General features: G+C 40.5%; 1 protein-coding gene across 1 annotated transcript in view; it reads right to left on the reverse strand.

The window, feature by feature from the left end:
- FAM189A1 (family with sequence similarity 189 member A1) overlaps nucleotides 1-21,627 on the reverse strand; it is a 166,035-nt gene that overhangs the window by 39,725 nt on the left and 104,683 nt on the right. The window contains exon 5 of the mRNA XM_045285786.1: nucleotides 7,218-7,325. Within this exon, the coding sequence (XP_045141721.1) occupies nucleotides 7,218-7,325 (108 nt within the window). The remainder of the gene's footprint in view (nucleotides 1-7,217; nucleotides 7,326-21,627) is intronic.

The raw sequence follows: 21,627 nt of genomic DNA on the forward strand, positions 1-21,627 counted from the left end.
AATTATCATACTGCCATTTGGACCCCTCCGCCAAAGTGACCATCAAGCTAGTCACATGCAGAGGATGGTGCATGGTTCATGGGTACCAATCAGGCTGTCTACTGAGCCATTCTAGCCAGTAGACAGCCACTCTAGCCTGGGCGGCTGGAAAACCTGAGCCTGCTCTCGTCTTAGTGCTCTCCATACAGCAGGGGACTCATACAGTATTTGTCCTTCTGTGATTAACTAACTTCACTCAGGACAATGGTTCCCAGATCCCTCCATGTCATGAAATGTTTCATCACTGACTTTTAGGGATGCATAGTATTCCATTGTGTATATATCACAACATTTTTTAAACTCTACTTTTCTACTGATGTGGACTGGACTGTTTCCAACTTATTATTATTGTGAACTGATCTGCAATGACTATGTGGGAGAGAGCATATGTCTGTTCATGATCTGTTTATTATTTCTCTGGGGTATATGTCCAGATATGGAATTGCTAAATTATATGGTATTTCCATTGCCAACTGCCATATAACTTTCCACAGTGATTGTATATACATATTTAAAGGCTCACCAGCAGTGTATAAGTGTTCCAATCTTTCTACCTCCTCTCCAGGATTTGTTGTTCTGGTGTTTTTTGTTTCTTTCAAAAATTGAACTCCAGTTGTGGGTGTTAGATGGTATCTCATCATTGTTTTAATTTGCATTTCCCAGATGGCTCATGCACAAGGGCATTTCCTCATGTGCTTGTTAACCATTTGCATGTTATCCTTTGTAACATACATCCTAATGAGTGTAACTGTTAAACAGAAAACCAATATGTATACTGGGGAAAAAAGATAACATATTTGGAAATTATATTTACAAAATATGTTTTAGAACTGCCAGAAATATGATCTCTGTTGCAACTCCTCAGCCACATTGTTGTAATGGAAAAACAGTCCTGGACAACATGTGAAAAAATGAATGTGGGGAGGGTGTGGTAGAGAGGGAACCAATTACAAGGATCTACATATAATTTCCTCCCTGGGGGATGTGCAACAGAAAAATGGGTGAAGGGAGGCATTGGACAGTGTAATATATGACAAAACAATAATTTATAAATTATCAAGGTTTCATGAGGGACAGGGGAGTGGGGAGGGAGGGGGAAAATTGAGGGACTAATATCAGGGGCTCAAGTAGAAGTCAAATGTTTTGAGAATGATGATGGAAACAAATGTACAAATGTGCTTGACACAATGGATGGATGGATGGATTGTGATAAGAATTGTACGAGCCCCCAATAAAATGATTTTAAAAAATAAAATAAAAATGACAAAAAATATGATATTGATCTACAAGTAGGTGCATGGATAAATGCACAGGCTGAATGGATATGAAGGGAAAGTAAAATATACTCCCCAATATATAAAGGCTTGATAGAGGCATTTTTACATGTACATTTGCTCAGGTTGCACACATATTCAGGAATGTGGTTCAGTAAACATGGATCAAAGTTATGAAAACTTCTCTGATATAATTAAACACCTTGAAGGAATGAATCATGGTGCCTAGGGGGCCTAGACCATCCTCTTGGGAACACCAAAGTTAAATTGTTTAGTCTACAAAGATGCTGCTGAACATTATCGTTTGGTGAGGAGTGATGGGTTTAAAACCCTGAGGGTAACTATCTAAGGTGCAACTATAGGTCTTTGTTCCATATGTATATATACATATATGTATAAATTTATGGGGGGGCTCTTACAGCTCTTATAGCAATTCATACATCAATTGTTTCCATCACACGTGTGCATATGTTGCTATCATCATTTTCAAAGCATTTTCTTTCTTCTTCAGCTCTGATTATCAGCTCTTTCTTCCCCTCCTTTCCCTACCCTGCCACCCTCATGAACGCTTGATAAATTATAAATTATTGTTATTTTCATATCTTACACTGTCTACTGTCTCCCTTCACCCATTTTCTGTTGTCTGTCCTCCTTGGAGGAGGGGTGTTCCAAGTTGATCATTACAATATGTGCCCCCTTTCTCCCCCCACCTTCCCCATAACCTCATGGTATCACGAAGCCAATTATTTTTCCTGAGGGGTTTATCTGTCCTGGATTCTGTGACTCAAGAGCTGTTATCTGTACCAATGTACATGCTTCAGTCTAGCTGGATTTGTAAGGTAGAACTGGGTCATGCTAGTTGGGGGGTGGGGGGAAGGAGGAAGCATTGACTCGTCGTCCCTTCCTTGTGACCCTTCTGTGAGGAGATGTCCAATTGTCTATAGATGGGTTTTGGGTCTTTACTCCTACCCTCAGCATTGGCATCGATATGATTGTTTGTTTTGGGTCTTCTGATGTCTGATACCTAATCCTGTAGACCCCTCGTGATCACATAGGCTTCTTCTAGTATGCTTCTTCCATGTGGACTTTGTTGCCACCCTGCTAGTTGACTTCTTGTTTATCTTCAAGCTTTTAGGATCCCATATGCTTTATCTTCTAATAGCTGGGCACCATTAGTTTTCTTCATCACATTTGCTTATGCACCCATTTTATCTTTAGTGATCATGTTGGCAGGTGAACATCACAGAATGCCAGGTTATTAGAACAAAGAGCTCTTGCATTGAGGGAAGACTTGAATAAAATCCCAATGTCTATCTGCTACCTTAATACTTAACATAAATATGTGTACATAGACCTATATCCCTATCATTATATATTTACATATATGCATGTCTATATTTATACCTCTATACATGTCTTTTGCCTCCTAATTCTTTCCTCTATTTTATTGGTCTCTTTCTGTCCAAAGAAAAGATTTGTGAAGAAAAGGGAAGACTTAGGGAAATAATCCAAGGGACTAATAGCAAACACGGACATCAATCTCTATGATCTTGCTACCACCACTACAAACTGTTCTGAAAGGAATCACATTAGAAGGTACAGGATAAAGTGGAAGAGAATTGAAATCACAAACAAAAATCAGGCTTATTGGTAAGATACAGACTAGTGTATCCGACAAGGCTATGCCTTTTAGTTACCCTTACTTTCTGAAACTGCACTTATCCCCATGGGTCCATTTTCAGTCAAACAATAGATAAGTCTATAAAACAACAACAATGAAAAACCACAAAACAAAACAAAACGCAAAAATAAAAAAATCACTGCCAATGAGTCTATTCTGGCTGCTAACAACACTACAGGATAAGGTAGAGCTGCCCCAGGGGGTTTCCTTGTCTTTCTCCAGGTGCTGGCTGGTGATTTCAAACTGCTGACCTTGCTTTTAGTAGCCCAACCCATACCCGACTATGCCACCAGTGTCCCAGACAGGTCAGCAAGGGAACAACTCCATTAAGGAGGTACACTTTCCTTAGAATAATCAACTATTTGAGCTCAAAAGGGCAGCATTTACCCAGGGACAAAGTTCACAAGGGTTAGAAAAGGAGAAATGGATGCGGGAAACACAAGGAGTAAGTGGGATAAGTGTTGTTACATTGTCAAGACTTCAATCAATGGCATGCTACAAAATATTTATGAATTATTGAATGAAAAATGGATTGAATGTGTAAATCTTCTCAATTCACAATAAAAAGTTTAAACATGAAAGAATTATCTGTTCACTCAGGTCTGGAGGATAGTTGTAAAGGAATGAAGATTCAGAAGTTTGGGGCGTTCTGCACTCAGGTTGCTCTTTCTGTCTTGCTCCACTTTAAAGGTATAGAATCTGGAAATCATATGTGGTACAGTTCATGAATTTGATGAAATAAATTACAACACAAAATGCCAAATTAGCCATCACTTTTCGGTCAGTGTGTTGTACTGTGGTGGCTTGTGTGTTGCTGTGATGTTGGAAGATAAGTCGCAGTACTTCAAATGCCAGCAGGATCACCCTCAAATGAATATTTGCCAGTGGACCTTCCAAATTAAGACGAGACTATGAAGATGGAATCAACTTCCCACTTTGAAGGAAGTAGCTGCTGAAAACCTTATGTATGGCATGGAAATATTGTCAAATATGGAAGGAAGGGCTAGTGAGTGGAAGTGAACATTGTCAGAGATAGTACTAGAGATGAGACCCTAGGGATGGAAGGTACACAAAATGTGACCGAAGGGGAGCTGCTTTCTTAGACTTGACCATGGTAATGTTAATGCAGTAGAAGCTTGTGGGGAGGGAGTCAGTCTTTCAGGATCTTCATTTGCTAATGGGATACAACTTAAAATGAGAACAGCTGCAAAAATCTACTATAATCAGAAATTGAATTGTATAATATGTAAGTCTTGGGAACTTGGAAGTCATCAAAAATCAAATGGGTAAAAAGCAGACATTATAGACATTGTTGTTGTTAGGGACCACTGAATCAGTTCTGACCCACAGCAGTCCTATGCAAACAGAATGAAACCCTGCCAAGCCCTGTACCGCACTCACAATTATTTCTATGCCTGAGCCCACTCTTGCAGCCATGGTGCCCATCCATCTCCTTGAGGGCCATCCTCTCTTTTGCTGCTCCTACATGTGACCAAACGATATCTGTTTTCCAGGGACTGCCTTCTCCTGGCAACTTGTCAAAAATATGTATGATCACGTCTTGCCATTAAGAAGCACTCTGGCCGTACTCCTTCCAAGACAGACGTGTTTGTCCTATTGGCAGTCTACGGTACTGTCAATATTCTGTGCCATCACCACAATTCAAATTCACTGATTCTTCTGCAGCTTTCCTTAGCTATGTCCAACTTTCACATGCATGTGAGGCAATGGAAAAGATCATGGCTTGCGCTGGGCACAGAGGTCTTGTGCAGCAGATTTATCCAAAGCAACGTGCTGTTTAATCTCTTGAGTGCTGTTTCCTTGAGCACGGATTGTGGATCAAGCAAGACAAAAACTTGACCGCTTCCATCTTTTCTCCATTGATTCGGATGTTAATTATTGGTCCAGTTGTGAGAAATTTGGTCTTCATTACATGGAGTTGTGATCCAGACTGAAGGCTTCAATGCTTGATCTTCATCAGCAAGTGCTGCAAGTCCTCCTCACTTTCAGTAAGCCAGGTCGTGTCACCTACGTCTCAAAGGTTGTTAGTAAGTCTTCCTCACATTCTTCATCATATAAGCCAGCTCCTCTGATTATTTTCTCAGCATACAGATTGAATAAGTATGATGAGAGTATACAACCCTGATGAACACCTTTCCTGATTTTAAACCATGCAATATTCCCTTGTTCTATTTGCAAAACTTTCTCTTGATCTATGCATAGGTTCCACATGAGCACAACAAAGTGTTCTGGAATTCCCATTTGTCCCAAGGTTATCCATAGTTTGTTATGGTCTACACAGTTGAATGCCTTGGGTTAGTTTACAAAACACAAGTAAACATCTGTCTGGTATTCTCTGCTTTCAGCCAAGATCCACCTGATGTCAGCAATGATATTCCATGTTCCACATCCTCTTCTGAATCTGGCCTGAACCCCTGGCAGGTACCTGTCAGTGTACTGCTGCAACTGTTACTGGATGATCTTCAGCAAAGGTTTATTTTATGTGACAACATGGTGTTGTTCTAAACTTTGTGCATTCTATTAGGTCGCTTTTCATTGGAATGGGTAAAAATAGGGACCTCTACCAGTCAGTCAGCCAAGTAAGTACTAGTATTAAATAATAAGGTTTATAAGAATAATGGTAAAATGTGTTTTAAGTGGAGTAATTTATCCCTACGAGGTATTGTCAATGTATATTTCATGATGAAAAGGAGAGAGAATAGAAAGAAATAGCAGGAGGGACAGGAGAAAAGTGTAAGCAAATAACCAAACAGAAGAGAATTTATTTATCTATATATTTAGAAGTAGAATTAAAGAGGAAAGAGAAAAATAGAGAAAAAAGAGAGGGAAGGAAAAATTGAAAGGGGGAAGAAGACAAAAGAAGAAAGAAAAAAAGTATATGTCCGAAACTAACATGAGGGGGGGAAATGGGGTGTGGATTGTGGATATGGAAATCTGCTGCTCTGACAATGTGAACATGGATGGGCCTGTGCCCTCAGTGGACGTGGGGGTGGGGGCGACACTTTACTTAAACAAACAAAGAAACAAACAAAACCCCCACCTGGTTTCAGTGGATGTGCTTGCCCAAGTCTGCCTTGGTGGGGTACGTATCTATGGAGGGCAATGGAATGCAGTAAAAGGGGATGAGCATCGAAAGGGAAAAGGGTAAAATTAGACAAAAATACAAAGGCTAAAAATTAAAAAAATTAATTAAACCACAGTTTGGGTGGGAATTCTTGACCCTTTGGGGGGGTGGTGGTGGTGATATGTGCACTATCTGTTGTGTGGGGGAAGGGAGGCAGAAAAGGACAGAAAAGAGAGAAAAATCATTTTAAATGGTGAAAACAATGGCTTGGGTAGTGAGCACGTTCGCATCAAGCTGCTCACACTGCCTGGTGCACACACAGGGCCCCAGACGGCAGTGAGGCAGAGATTTAGCTGCGAGAAATGAGGGAATGAGGGCAGGGAAGGAGCAGCCTGTGCAGGGCAGGGGGAATGCGCGCAAGTGGCTCAGGCCAGTGGTGAAGAGCTCAGGAAATGGTTAAGTTCAATTTTAATAACCTTGGTTTACTTAGTTTTTGTTTTTTCAGGGATTCCACGTCTTCCCTCGGGGTGGCCTTGCCAGTCGCTGCTGAGGAGATTCTCCTGTGTTTGTCCCTGATGGCCACGTTTCCCCACAGCCACTGACTTCTCATCCACAGGGGTTTTCCAGTGCTGAGTTTTTATCACTAGGTCTTTCTCCGAGACTCTGAATGGACTTGACCCTCCAGTTTTGTAGTCAGCGGCCCAGGGTGTACACAGTTTATAACCCCAAGAACTCCTCCAACAACCTTAGAGCTCATGTTTTAAGAGAAACTGGAGCCTGAAGAAAGTGCCTTGCTCTGCAGGCGATGGACGCAGAAGTAACAGTGAGCTCTATGAGGCTCACTAATGTTACTCCGAGTGTCATGCCAGGGCCATTTGGGGAACTATGATGGTATCAGAACTCAGCCAACATAGCTCCAAAAGTAAACATCCCAATGCCACCAAATATACATGCGATCTGTCTCCCAGAGGGCGGCCTAAGAATCTTCAAGTGCCACGCAAGGTCAGGGCTCAGAGTCATCACCACTTTCCACACTAGATGCTAGAAGTGTGCACTGTGGCACTGATTTCAGATTGGCTAGAGGATGGGGTCTGTCCCACCATTATAAATGTGCTTGGGTTGGAAGGGGCACACTCACCATCTGCAGGGCATCAGAGGAAACCATCTGCATGCAGCACATGGCCGTGGCCAACGCACAGACAATGGTGGACAGGACGTTGAGGGCGCACACGCTGAAGAGGAGGTCCTGTGAGGGAAGAGGGTGACAGGTAAGTTGTACTGTTGCTGCCAGTACTCGGAATCCTTAGCATTCTGTCAAGATTCAGAATGAAGGTGACCAAGTGCCCTGCCTTCATGGAGATTGTTTTTAATAATCAATTTGGCTACCAATCCAGATACATTTGCTCAGCCTTTTACAACTCTAAGACCAAATTAGTCTTAGATGCTAAATGATGTGCTTTACAATCTTAATAATTATTGGGCTGTAAATAACCTGTCTAAGAAAACGCAAAAAGCCCCACATGTAAGTAGTTGGGCAAGTTTTATCTCTAACAGTGTGCAGCTCAAGTTTTGATAGACATTGAATTAAATGTCAAATTTTAAATGAAACTATTTTGAGATATTTTAGATTCACCTTCAATTATATGAAATGATGTTGAGGGGGTCCCATGTACCCTTTACATAATTTCTTGAAATTATAACACAAAATCACCACCACGATATTGAGACTGATAGTCAATCAAGATATCGAACACTTTTATTAACACAAGAACCCTCTTGCTGCCATTTTATAGCTCTAGGGTCTGGTGGCAGCGTTTCTAAGGACAGCAGCAGGCATTTCTTCAGTTTACTCTGCTCATCTTCCGGCCCAATTAAGGGATCTCAGCCCACTAAAGCTGGCACCCAGCCCATTGGATTTATCCCCACCAACCAGAAAGATGCACAGGAATGCCCCCCCACCCATTTCTAAAAGACTTAAAATGGCCAAAACGATCCTTTGTTCTGTCTTACTGCTCTTGCTATTCTGAGTTCACTTTCCTGCCGCTCTTGCCTCCCACCCCTTCTCCCTACCTTAAATGCCAGCTCCCCCTCCCTCTGGGGCTCTTTCTGAGGGTTCCACACTAGAGCCCTCTAACGCTTTCCTTGCCATACTGTTGTAATTTGTCAGTGGGGCTGTGTTCAACCTAATTTTCTCTTCCTTTATGTACTAGAGGGCCTCTCTCGTGGACTTTATACTTTTAAGTTAGCTAACTCTCTAGCTTTAGACAATGGGCCAGCTCTAACCTTTATCTGGCTATTCTAAACTCCTTTCACTTCATTTCATTTCCTGTTCCCTCCAAACATCACGGCCCTCAAGAAATCTATTAATTAAAGGTCTCACTCTGTTTCTTGTCTCCGAAAGGCCTAACAATAGCCACAAACACCTTACTCTCCCTGTATCACCCTCCACATCCCCATTCCTAACCTTTGCCAACCTTTGCCTGTTCTCCCTTTCTATAACTTCAAGAATGGTCTACAAATAGAGCTATGGAGCACGTAATCCTTTGGATTGGGTTTTTGTTTTTCACTCAGTGTGATTACCTAAAGATTCATCCAAGTTTTTGAGTGTGTTAGGCCAGGTTGACTAGAGAAACCAATTCAGTGACACTCATCTATGTGTAAGAAAGAGCTTTGTATCAAGAAGTAATTATAAACCAAGAAAACATCCCAGCCCAGTCCAACTCAAATCCATAAGTCACAGACTAGCCCATAAGTCCCTCTTCAGACTTATGCAGCCACATGCAATGATGCAGAATGCAGGAAGATCACAGGCTGGTGTGTGCAAAATACTGTGGATCCAATGGTGGTGCCTCTGGCAGCAATCAAGTCAGCCAGCAGGAGAGAGAGGGAGGTCCCCTCGGTCCTCTTTATGAGGCTATGCCCACAAGAAAGCACCATCAGGCTATATAACCTGATTGACAGGTTGAATACCATATCTACACTTCTATATCTCTTCAAGTTGACATGAAGTTCAATAACTACCACATCGCGTATACAAGTGGTTCATTCCTTTTTGTTGTTCAGCAGTATCACATGGTTTTTCAATGCAACACATTTAACCATTGACTAATTAAATTTGCTTTCTTTCCTGTGGGGTCTATTACCAATAAAGCTACAATGCACATTTGTGTACAGATTTTTGTATGAACTTAAGTTTTAATTTTTGGGGGATAAATGCCCAATCGTATAATTGCTGGGTCTAATGGAATTTGCATGTTTGGTTTTATAAGAAATGCTAAATTATTTTCCAGAGTAGCTATACTACTTTATATTTTCAGTAATGATCCAATTTCTCCATATCCTTGACAGTATTTGATATTGCCACCACTTTTTACTTTAGTTATTATGATAGGTTTGAATTTGTATCTTCCTATACCTATTAATGTTTGTCTTCATTTCTAGGCCTTCCATAACAAAATAACCACAAAATGAGTGGTTTTAAAAATACCCACATTTAATTTCTTACAGTGCTGGAACCTAGAAGTCCCAATTGGCAGAAATATGCTCTCCTGGTGGCTACAGAGGGGATTCTTTCTCTCTTTTGTTAGGTTCTGTAACTCTGGGTGGCTCTTGGAGTTCCTAGATATAGAGACAGGGCCTCACATGGTAGTTTCTCTTTCTGTTCTTTTTAAAATATCGGTCCGAAAGGATTAAGGCCAGACCCATATTACTCATTTGACTTAACTTATAAAAGAAAAACCCTATTTCTTCAAGCACGGTGCATTAACAGATACTAGAGTTAGGAATTCAGCATAGTTTTCCTTGTGAGACACAATTCAATCCATCTGGTATTGAATAATCTTTCCAGGTTCTTTTCTTTCTTTCCATATTCTTATTTACTATCTCTATGTATTCTTTGGTAAAATATCTGTTCATGTGCTTTGCCCACTGTGGGTTTATTGTTTACATTTTATTTTGAGAGTTCTCTATATATTTGAACTACTCGTCTTTTGTTCGATATGTGGATAGCAAGTTCCTGCTCCTCTGGTTATAGCTTGTTTTTTTTCACCCTTTCACATTGGTTTTCAAAGAATAAAAGTTTTTCACTTTGACAAGTGAGAGAGTTAAGGTTTATTGTACAACCTGGCCGCTAAACATATGTGGGATTAATTGAAGGGCGGAGAGATAGATGGCTCGGTGAGCCTCGCTTTTCTAATGTTCTCGGGTCTCTTGCTCTCTGATGGTTGGCCCACTGATGGATGGGTGCAGCTGCCTTACTTAGCCAGTTCCCTGCTTCAGCTGGCCAGGCTCATTTCCTGTGAGACATCCCTGAGGAGAAGCCACATGCACCTACCCCGATGCAGCCCTGGGTGCTGGAACAGCCATGTGGAGACCCCTGCCAGTGCTGAGATGCTTACACGTTCACCGATTCAGCTTTCCTCCTGCAGTCGGTGTCATTGTGTGTGTTTTGTGAGATTGAGGAAGACTTTGTAGATTGGTGTCGGACATATGGGCTAATGCTGGACAACACTGGGTTGGGAGGCTTTCTTAATGTATATTTACCCTTTATATAAAACTCTCTCTTATATACATATGAGTTTCTGTTGGTTTTTGTTTTTTTTTCTAGTCTACCCAGACTAACACAATGAGCTTCAATTTCTGCATTTATGGCTCATGCTTTTGGTGTAAAGTCCAAGAACTCTTTGTCTAGCCCCAAATCCTTAACATTTTTTTCTGTGTTCACTTTCTAAAACTTTAAGTTTAAAATTTTACATTTAAGAATATGACTCTTGGGAACTGGAAACACAGGGAATCTAGGACAGATGAACCCCTCAGGACCAGCGGTGACAGTGGCGATACCAGAAGGGAAGGGGGGGTGGAAAGGGGGAATCGATCACAAGGATCTACATATAACCTCCTCTTTGGGGGATGGGCAACAGAAGGGTGGGTGAAGGGAGATGCCAGGCAGTGTAAGATAAGATAAAATGATAATTTATAAATTATTAAGGGTTCATGAGGGAGGGGGGAGCTGGGAGGGAGGGGGAAGGGGAAAAAGGAAAATGAGCTGATTCCAGGAACCCAAGCGGAGAGCGAATTTTGAGGATGAGGGCAACAAATGTATAAGTGTGCTTTACACAATTGATGTATGTGTGGATTGTGATGAGTTGGATGAGCCCCAATAAAATGATTTAAAAAAAAGAATATGACTCTCTTTTTTCACTTTTATTTTATTGTGGTTTGGGTGGATGTTTGCAGAGGAAAACCGTTTTCTATTCACCAATTTACAACCTCTTGCTTTGTAACATTTGTTGAAATCCTATCAATGGAACGGCATGCTTCCCCTTCCTCGTGAGGTGCCATTTGCTTTTGTCTTTCTTTCTGCCCTTTATTGCCTTCTGAGATGTGTTTTGGGGGAATTCAACCCTTTTGCGTTACTGCTGTGAGTAACATGCTCCTCACAAATATAATGTTCACTTCATTTGACTGTTTTTTGCTAGGCTGCAAGTTGATTCCTGGGGATGGGCTCAGCTCCAGGTTTAAAGAGCTTCAGGAGTTCTACCAATCTCTATTAGACCAGTAAGTGATTTTTATAATTTTAAAATGTGTTCTACATTTTTCTCCCATTCTCTCCATGGCCATCTGTGGTCCTGAACAGAGCAGGTAGTAATGGTAATCAGTCACCATCTCCTTCTTTTAGTCTCAAGGTCATGGAGGCAGTGGCTCAGGTTAATGAATCCTTTGGACTTTTTTTTTTTAGTCTTTAATTTCTTTTATTCCTACTTATTCTGGACTGAGAGAGACCAATAGTCATTTTATATTGCAGTGCACTGGCTTTAAAGGGCCTGGCCACTGCTCGTCACAGTAGGATGAGTTATGTCATGCCAATGGCATTAGTTGTCCCCTGAGACTGTAATCCTAAACTCTCAAGTCCAATGGATCATTCCCAATGGTATGTCTAAGGAGTTTTCGTACTTTGCTCCTGTTTGCTCTACTATAGATATGCATATATTTATGCTGTTGTTTTTCGTTAGGGCTGTTGAGTTGGTTCTGACTCATAATGACCCTATGCATAAGAAAACAAACACAACTGATCCAGCTCCAGCTTCCCAGGTATTGCTGTTTGAGCCCATGGTTGCAGCTATTGTGTCGATCCATCTCACCAAGGATCTTCCTCTTCGCGCTGCTCCTCCGCTCTACCACGCATGATGAGCTTTTCCAGGGACTGGTCTCCCTGACAACATGTTGATTTTAAGGAGTATTCTGGCCGTACTTCTTCTAAGATATAATTGTTTGTCTATATGTCTCCATGCTACTTTCAATACTCTTCACCAGAACCATAGTTCAAATGCATAATTTTTTCTCCAGTCTTTCTTAGTTACTGTCCAACTTTCACATGGCTGTGAAGCGACCCAAAATACTATGGCTTGGCTTAGGCACACCTTAGTTTTCAAAGTGACATCCTTGCTCTTCAACACATTACAAAGGTCTTATGCAGCAGATTTACCCAACACAATTTGCTGTTTGATCGCTTGACTGCTGCTTCCATGAGCATGGATTGTGGATCCAAGCAAGACACCATCCTCGACAACCTTAAACTTTTCTCCATTCATCAGGATGCGACCAGTTGTGAGGATTTTTTGTCTTTTTTACATTGAGTTACAATCGAAACTAAAGGCTGCAAATCTTGATCTTCATCAGCAAATGCTTCATGTTATCCTGCCTTTCAGAAAGCAAGGTTGTATCATCTGCATGTTGCAGGTTCTTATCAAGCCTTCCTCCAATCCTGATGTCATGTTTTTCTCCATACAGCCCAACTTCTTGGGTTATTTGCTCAGAATTCAAATTGAGTAAGTATAGTAAGAGGATACAACCCTGATGCACATCTTTCCTGATTTTAAATCATGCAGTATTCCTTTGTTCTGTCTGCTTCTTGAACCATGTATAGGTTCCACAAGAACACAATGACGTGTTCTTCTCAATACTATCCATAATGCTAAGTTAAATACTCTAGCATTGTCAATAAAGCACAAATAAACCTCTTTTTGGTATTCTCTGCTTTTGGTCAGGATCCATCTGACTTCAGTAATGTTCCTCATCCTCATTTGAATCAGGCTTGAATTTCTGGCAGTTCTCTGTCAATGTACGGCTGCAACTATTATTGAATGATCTTCAACAAAATGTTACTTGTATGTGATATTAATAATATTGTTTATTTTCACATTCTGTTAGGTCACCTTTCTGTGGAATGAGCACAAATACGGATCTCTTCTAGTTGGTTGACCAGGTCACTATCTTCCAAATGTCTTGGCATAAGTATGTGAGTGTTTACAGGGCTTCATCAGCTTATTGAAACATTTCAGTTGGTAGTCTGTAAATTTCCGGAGTCTCATTTTGACTACTGCTGTCAGTGCATTTACAGCACATTCAAATACATTTGTAGAAATAGTTCTGCCAAACCTATGTATACTTTTGGTTGTTGTCCCATTTACATACTAATACCTGTTCACCTTACATGTCTGCCTATGTATCTACTCATGGATAATTATATTTATTACCTATATTGTAGACTGTGCATGTCAAAAGATATACCTTTGTTGGATATAACTTTTGTGCATATCTCAATGTCTTCCTTTGCTTTAGTCGTATGAGGACCTCACCTTTATTGGATATTGTCCCCTCCTCATACAAATTAATACATTTTTATTAACTTGTTAGTGATTTTTTTCCTCCTTCTCTGCCATCCCACATAACTACCAAAGAATAATTCTTTTTGTGTGAGTCTCATGCAAAGTTTGGCCTTTTTGCTTGACTTATTTCACTCAGCATAATGTCCCCTGGGTTTGCAACTTTAGGAAGTGTTCTGCATAGTCTTCATTTTTCTTTAATGTTGTGAAATATCCAACGAAGATAGACTCAGGTTCCCACTTCAGAAGTGGGAGCCACAGAAACCTTTATGCCTAGCTTCCAAACCTTGACAGATATTGAAGACTTAATGACTGAAAGCAGAACACTGTTGACGACAGCCCCAGCGGAAGGGCCTCTTGGGTCAGATGGCGCTCCAAATGTGACTGAGGATGAACTGCTCTCTTGGAGTAGACTCCACCACAGGGATGTGAGTCCGATAAAGCCGTTGGAACGGATCCTTCGGGGTCTTCCTGTGCTGGAGGAGCAAGACTCAAGCAAAGGAGAAACAGCTGCAAAATCTATTCATGAGCACCATTTGCAACGTGAGAAGTATAAACCTTGGAAAATTGGAAATCGTCAAAATGGAAATGGATTGCATAAGACTAGGCATCAGTGAGCTGAAATGGACTGATAGTGGCCATTTTGAATCAGAAAATCATATGCTTTTCTATGCTGAGAAAAAGACAATCAAGAGGAATGGTGTGGCATTCCTTTTCAAAATGGACATTGAGAAATCAGTCATGAAGAGCTCTGGGAGGACATCAAGAACATCGCTCATGAAGAAGTTAAAAGGTCATTAAAAGGACAGGAGAGAAAGAAAAGATCAAGAAGAATATCGAACCGCAGTGTTGTAATTGGTTCCTTCAGGTAGCAACAAGAAGCAGAGCTGATTAAAGACACCAGAATTCACCCAGACCCTTGATAAGGACGAATATGGTCCCAGAAATGCACCATTTCCTGGCTCCCAACAGATGGGAGATTATTTTTGGAAGAGAAGATCCCAAATTTGGCCCACAGTTTTAACAAAAAGCAAATATGGGTTCTCAGTCAGAAATCACCCCATGTATGAGAAAATAAGCCACTGTGAACGTTACTCATTGCTTTTCTAACTGCAAGGGTGGCTGTTGGAAACCCCCAGCTGCTCCGCCAGAGACAGATGCAGCTTGAAAGCATGGCAGTCTCAGAAAGCCAGGGGACAGTGCACCCTGTCCTAGAGGGTCACTCCGAGTTGGAATTGGCTCAATGGCAGTGAGGTGTGTGTGTGTATGTGTGTCTATAACAAACAACAGATTTAGAGCCTCGATGACTTGAAATTTTTAAGTATAAAACAAGTATGAAGTATAATGGTGTGGACATTAGCTGCTTTCGAGTTAGCCCCAATTCCTGGTGATCCCTGAACAAAATAGCAAGGAAAAGATGCAGGTATATATTTAAAGGGTTAGAAAAGAAGTAGATTTTTGTGGAAATAATGGGATACTCAATAAAAAGGACTAGTGTAATTGGCTATTCTACTACTTTACATCATACACAAAAATCAATGCCACTTGGATGAAAGACATAAAGGTGAGAAGAAAAAAAAATTGGTAAAGTAAATGTATGAAATTATATGTCTTCAGAATAGAAATGGGTTCCTTAGACAAGACAAAAAACAAATCTCATGGAAATCAGTAAAAAAATATAAATGACCAGTAGAAAAATGAACAGAAAAGACAATTTTAAGGAGAGGAAACATAAATGGAAAATACATATCTAAAAATCTTACAGAATTCAATAATATCAGAGAAATGCAAATTGGAGTCACAAGATAGATTCCATACACTTGCTAGATTGTCAAAATCTAAAATAATAATACCATATGTTGAGGTATTTCTGATGGGAACATTAATTGGTTCAGCTACTGTGGAGAGTTATTTAGTGCACCTTCTAAGGTTGAATATCTGCAGCATTTCCATTCTTGGATTTGTTCTCCAGGGAAGTTCTTGCCTCATGTATCATGAGCAATATGCACAGATGTTCATTCAGACCAGGATTGTTCTAACTGCAAACTGAGACTCACTACCTGTCTAGTGTTGCCGATAGAGAGGGATGACTATATTGTGGTATACACACACACACACACACACACACACACACACACGTAAAAATGTAACAAGAGGTTTTAGAAAAAGAAATACTAAATGCCTATACACCAAATGATGCCATGTGTACAAGGCATTTAAAAAAGTAAAGAATTAAATAAAATTGTATTTAGGGATATGTACATAAGGGATTAAATAGTAAAACTCAAGGAAAAGAAAAATTCAAAATGTTAATTCCTGCTTGGGGAAAAACATATTTAGCTATAGTAGTATTGGTGAAATTTTAAGTGGGTTCTTGGGATTCATTTTATTATAATGCTCTATAACTTACAAATACTCTATTCCTGCATTAAAAATGCTAAAGGAAAACAAGGAGCCATGTGGCACTGCCGGGTAAGTGTTGGACACCGTCAGGTGAGCATTGCTAACCGTTAGGTAAGCAGTCCAAATCCACCAGATGTTCTTCTGGAGAAAGATGAGGCTGTCTGCTCCCATGCATATTTACAGTCTCAGAGAGCCTATGTGGGTCACTATGTGCCAGAATCTACTCAATGTTAGTGGTTTTTGCTTTTAAGTAAAATATAAGAACTGTTAAAATAATTTAGAAGAAGACCAAGCTGAAGGAAATTCCTACAGTAGTTATCAAGACTTTTAAAAACAGGATCATTAACCGAAAAGTGGGTGAAGGGAGACATCGGACAGGGAAAGATATGACAAAATAACAATTTATAAACTATCAAGGGCTCATGAGGGAGGGGGGAGTGGGGAGGGAGGGGAAAAATGAGGGCCTAATGCCGGGGGTTTAAGTGGAGAGGAAATGTTTTGAGAATGATGAGGGCAATGAATGTACAAATGTGCTTTACAAAATTGATGTGTGTATGGATTGTGATAAGAGTTGTATGAGCCCCTAATAAAATTATTTTTTTAAATAATAAAATAAAACGATTAAAAATAGCAAAAAATAAAAATAAAAAGAGGATCATTAAGAAAGGATGAAAGTGGTAAAATGCAAGAAAGAAAGAAACAAAACAAAAACAGACTAAGGAAACATAAGTAAGATTCAGAAACAGAACCACATGTACATGGAAATTTGAAAATGTCAGATCATTTGATAGAACAAAGTAATAATAAGCAGTAAGAAATGAAACTAGAATCATCAACTTCACACCACCCACAAAAAGAAATAAAAACAAAATAGCACACAAAACTTGTGAGAATAATAAAACTCTAAAATGTTTAGACGAAAACAAGAGAAGTTATATGCCTTTGCAGAAGGGAAATATTTGTTAAACAAGACATTACACACATAGCCCATAAGGGGAAAGGTTGTTAAATTCAATTACAAATGCTAAAATTTCTATGTGAAAGAGACACTATGAGACACTTTAAAATTAGATTGTAAAGTGCAAAGAAAAAAATTGTAATACATACAACCAACAAAGGGTTGGTTATATACATTATATATGCATATATGGTTATATATAGATATACACATACAACCAACAAAGGGTTGGTTATATATATTCAGCTTATATAACAAATCTCTAAAATAAAATAACACAGAAAGTAGAAAATTAGCAGAGAAACATGAATGGATGAGGAAAAACAACGGCCAGGAAAAGATTTTTACTTCACTGTAACCTGTGAAATGCACATAACAAATTAATCAGATGCCATGATGGCAAAAACCACTTTAGTGAGACCATGGGGGAGGGATGATTCTGTTACAACCGCACTGTGTTGGTGTTTGTGTTACTATGATGCTGGAAAGTATACCACCAGTACTTCAAGTAATAGCAGAATTACCCCTGGTAGACAGGTTTTATTGGTTCTTATAGATTTGGAAGAGACACCAGAAAATCTACTTCCAAAAATTAGTCAATAGATCTAGGAATCTTAGATGTTACAACAAAATATTGTCCAATATCATGTGAAAAGATGAGCCCTGTAGATTGAAAAGCACACTATAATAGTTACAACAATAGAGTTGAATATTGCGGACCGAGAAGGACAGGGCATGTTTTCCTCTTGTGTCCAGGTCATCATGAGTCAAAGCCAAGTTGATGGCAGCTAACAAAAGCAACAGAAAGTGGGAAATGCAACATGTAAGTATGCATCCAGAGGAATGCTCACGGAACTGCACAGGGAAACATGTCTAAGGATTTTTAAGACAACACTCTAACAAAAACTTTTGGAAATAGTTCAATTGTTCATCAATAGGAGAATAACAAGACAAAACAAAACAGCCACACTGTCAAGTTGATTATTCGAGGGTATGTAAATTCTATTATTCTAGGGTATGTTCATATAACGAAAGGCTACATATATAGCAGTGGAAATAAACTAGAGTTGACATGGACAATTCTAATACACATAAGGTCAACTGACAGGAGTAAGTTAAAGAGAATAAAATACTATAAATCTTACGTATGTGAAATCTAGAAATATGTTAAAAGAAACAACATATTACTTAGGGACACATGCAGAAAAATGACGAAGGACAGCAAAGGAGGAGGAGAATGATGTGTATTATGGGAGGGTCAGTTTTACAGAATTGCTAAGACTTTCCTATTGGCACATGGGAAATGACTATATTGTTTTTCTTTTTTAAAAAATCGTTTTATTAGGGGCTCATCAACTCTTATCTCAATCCATACACACATCAATTATGTAAAGCACATTTGTACATTCATTGCCCTCATCATTCTCAAAACAACTATATTGTTTTTCGCACCATTTTGTATATATTAAATATTACTTAGTTGCAGTCCTAGGGGTTACTTTGTTTTATCTAATCTCTCTGGCCTTGTCCTTATAATTCTGCCAAAAATAATTTGGTTAGGTGACCACCTTCCTGGTGATTTGATGTATTTTACATACTTTTCAGAGATTGGGCCATTTACTAAGCAAATACAGTGCACGGAATCCTGGTGAATATTGGCCAATTACTACTTAAACTAATTAAATGTGGATTCTGTAGATGATTAGTCCATTTTGCTATTCTGTTAGGTTTATAAGGGCCAATCCCACAGAGGCTGAGGGATGATCTCACCTCTATGAAGGAAAAGAAGTCAGGCCTGGAAAGTGTATTTTAGACTGTACTGAGGAACTCAATGACCTGGAAGATAGAGAACAACGTAACACTAGACACAGCACAAGTACAAGGAACAGAAATATGTTCTAGAATTGAATGTGGTGATAACTGTACAGCTCTTCTTGATATGATGGACTTGTTGAATTGTATGCCACGTGGATGAAATGCTAATGAACTGCTGAAAATAAAATAAATAGATGATGGAAGGGAAAAAAAGAAACAGCATGAGACAATGCAAGATTAAGAGACGGCAGTAACAGTACCAGTGCTGAGAACGAGGTGACTGGCATAAAATGACGGCGGCGAGTTTTCCATTACATGGAGTGAGAGCCCTGCGATCTTGCAGGCAGATTTGCTGGCAGAGTAGGGTGTCTCTACGCATTTGTCAATGTAGCTCAAGAATTGTAACACTTGCCTAAGCAGGGAAGAGGTCAGGGCAGGTGAGGCCTGATGGCAGAAGCTCAAGCATGGTCTCACGTGTGGGCATGGCCGAGAAGGACCCAAGAACTGGCCTGTTTAGGAGTTGTTCTGATAGACAAAACGTATTCTGCCCTGCTTTGTTCCTGTTTCTTCCAAGCTGATTTTGATCCTAAATTACAGCCTGTTAGGGCTGTTGCAACTAATTGCGAAAAACACAGTAAATCCATACAGTAGAACACGCTAATAGCATTACAGAGAAATGTTAAACCACTCATTCATCTAATTATCTATTTCTATCACTCAGTGTTCCAGCAGAAAACAGCGGACATACTCAAGGTTCATTAAGGAAAGTTAAGTGAAAAATCTCTGTGAACCCTGGGGTTCACAGAGACTGTCAGGAATGAAGAAACATCCAGGAAATAGCAAAAAGTTCCTGCTAGCACCCCAGGCCTGCAGGCACAAAAGGTGAGGGAGGGATGCTACTAGAACCCTGCCAAATTATGGCCAAGAAAGATGGATCCTCTGAGTCAGAGATGAGGCTACAGGTGAAACCCACTGGAAAACAGGAGTTTGGAAATAAAGGTGCTGACCTCTCTTCCCACCCCCCAATCTCCTGAAAGTACCTCTCACTGGGTGAACCGACCTATACATGAGAGAGGCAGAAGACTGGATGATGAAGAATATAAAACTCATCCTTGATAACAACAAGGCAGAGAAGACGAATAATGGGTCTGGATAGGGTAAACATAAGAGTACAAAAGGGGTATTCCTATGCAAACTCAGCAGTGTCCAAAGTAGAAAGAAGTGAAATTTTTGCAACCAGAATGTTGGAGAAGCTACCCAAGCAATATCGATACTGCCAGAGGATTCCACATGTCAATAAATGGTTAAGTTACCCCCCTAGAGCCCTGCATGGGATGGGGCCTAGCATGAACGGAAGCACAGTGGAGGGACAGTGTCCATGTGTCCCCATGCCAGGGGAAGCTATGAGAGGTCAGCCAGGCCACCTCACAGCAGGGAGGCTCATGGGAAGCATAAGCACTCCATAGTTAAGGAATGCTTGCCATACTGCTTTACCTAAGACTTTGAGTTGGGATGTTCATGGAGATTAACGGGCTTAGAAAACTTATTGGGTACTCTCCAGAGGTGCCTGCTATGAGCAGAGCTGAGATGTCTGGACATGAGGAGCTAGGAGCCCCCGTTATGCTAAGTGAGGTCGAGCGCAAAGGGGAGCCACTGGAGACTGAGGGCACAAGGAGGTGTTAGAAGTGTGCCAAGCCATTAGTAGATGAGGAGATGGAGAGAACACTTCGGGGGCCCTGCAGTTATGTGTCTCCATCTAGTGAGTTGAGTCTCAGAATGGCTGCTGGAGCCTCGGAATGACACCGCTAAGTGTGCCTGCAAGAGGGGAGGAATGGTCTCACCTTATAGAAGGTGACTTGTGGGTAAGTACAGAAGAAAAGAATAGAGGGTAGATTAGCAGCAGGGAGTCAGGCAATTATATAGAAAGCTAAAAATGCCTACAACTTTTCTTTTCCCTTCTCCTATTAATTTATTTATATTTTTCATATATTTTTACTGTTTGGCCTAGGAAAAGGGATGAATTCATTATTTCCATAGCAGTAGAAGAGAGATCGAGATAAAAAGCACATGCTATCATACAGGCATGAAGCAGGGAACCAACAGAGAGGGCTGAGGGGCTGGCCCCAATCCCACCTATGTGGACATCCCCACTCTCCTCCCAGAAGAGGGCACTTCAGAGGGCAGCACTGAAGTTACAGCTCAGGGAAAGGGGTATGTCGGATCAGAGCACACAGGAGCAAAGGAAGAAGGAAGGATAGAGAGTGGAACACGTGCTGGCCCACCAAACCTCGATATTCCTGCTCAGAGCAGCCAATGCAGAGAGGAAAATAGGGCTGACCCCACCATGAGACCTGACGTCCCTTACTGACTCATAGTGCTACAAGAGACAACACTGGAGGCACAGTGTGAGAATTGTGCCCGATCTGACCCCCACCACATCAGGGCAAAATGCTAAGGGTGTGCAACAGAGCAGCAAAGGGAGCAAAGCAATGACGTTCCTGGGGTATACCAAAAATAGACTGTGGGGCCAGGGCCTGGCACCACATCAGACTCGACCAGGAAACACATCAAAAGGTCCAAAAACAGACCTGGAACTATTTATAGGCTTTTCTTTTGTTATTGTTGCTTTGGTTTTATTTGTTGTTTTGTTTTGCTCTGATTTGGTTTTGTGCTAATTATTGTCTCTGCATGTCTATCTAGATAAGATA

The sequence above is a fragment of the Echinops telfairi genome, unplaced genomic scaffold (genome assembly GCF_000313985.2).
Source record: "Echinops telfairi isolate 266 unplaced genomic scaffold, ASM31398v2 ScPeMD7_7475;HRSCAF=8513, whole genome shotgun sequence".
NCBI lineage: Eukaryota > Metazoa > Chordata > Mammalia > Afrosoricida > Tenrecidae > Echinops > Echinops telfairi.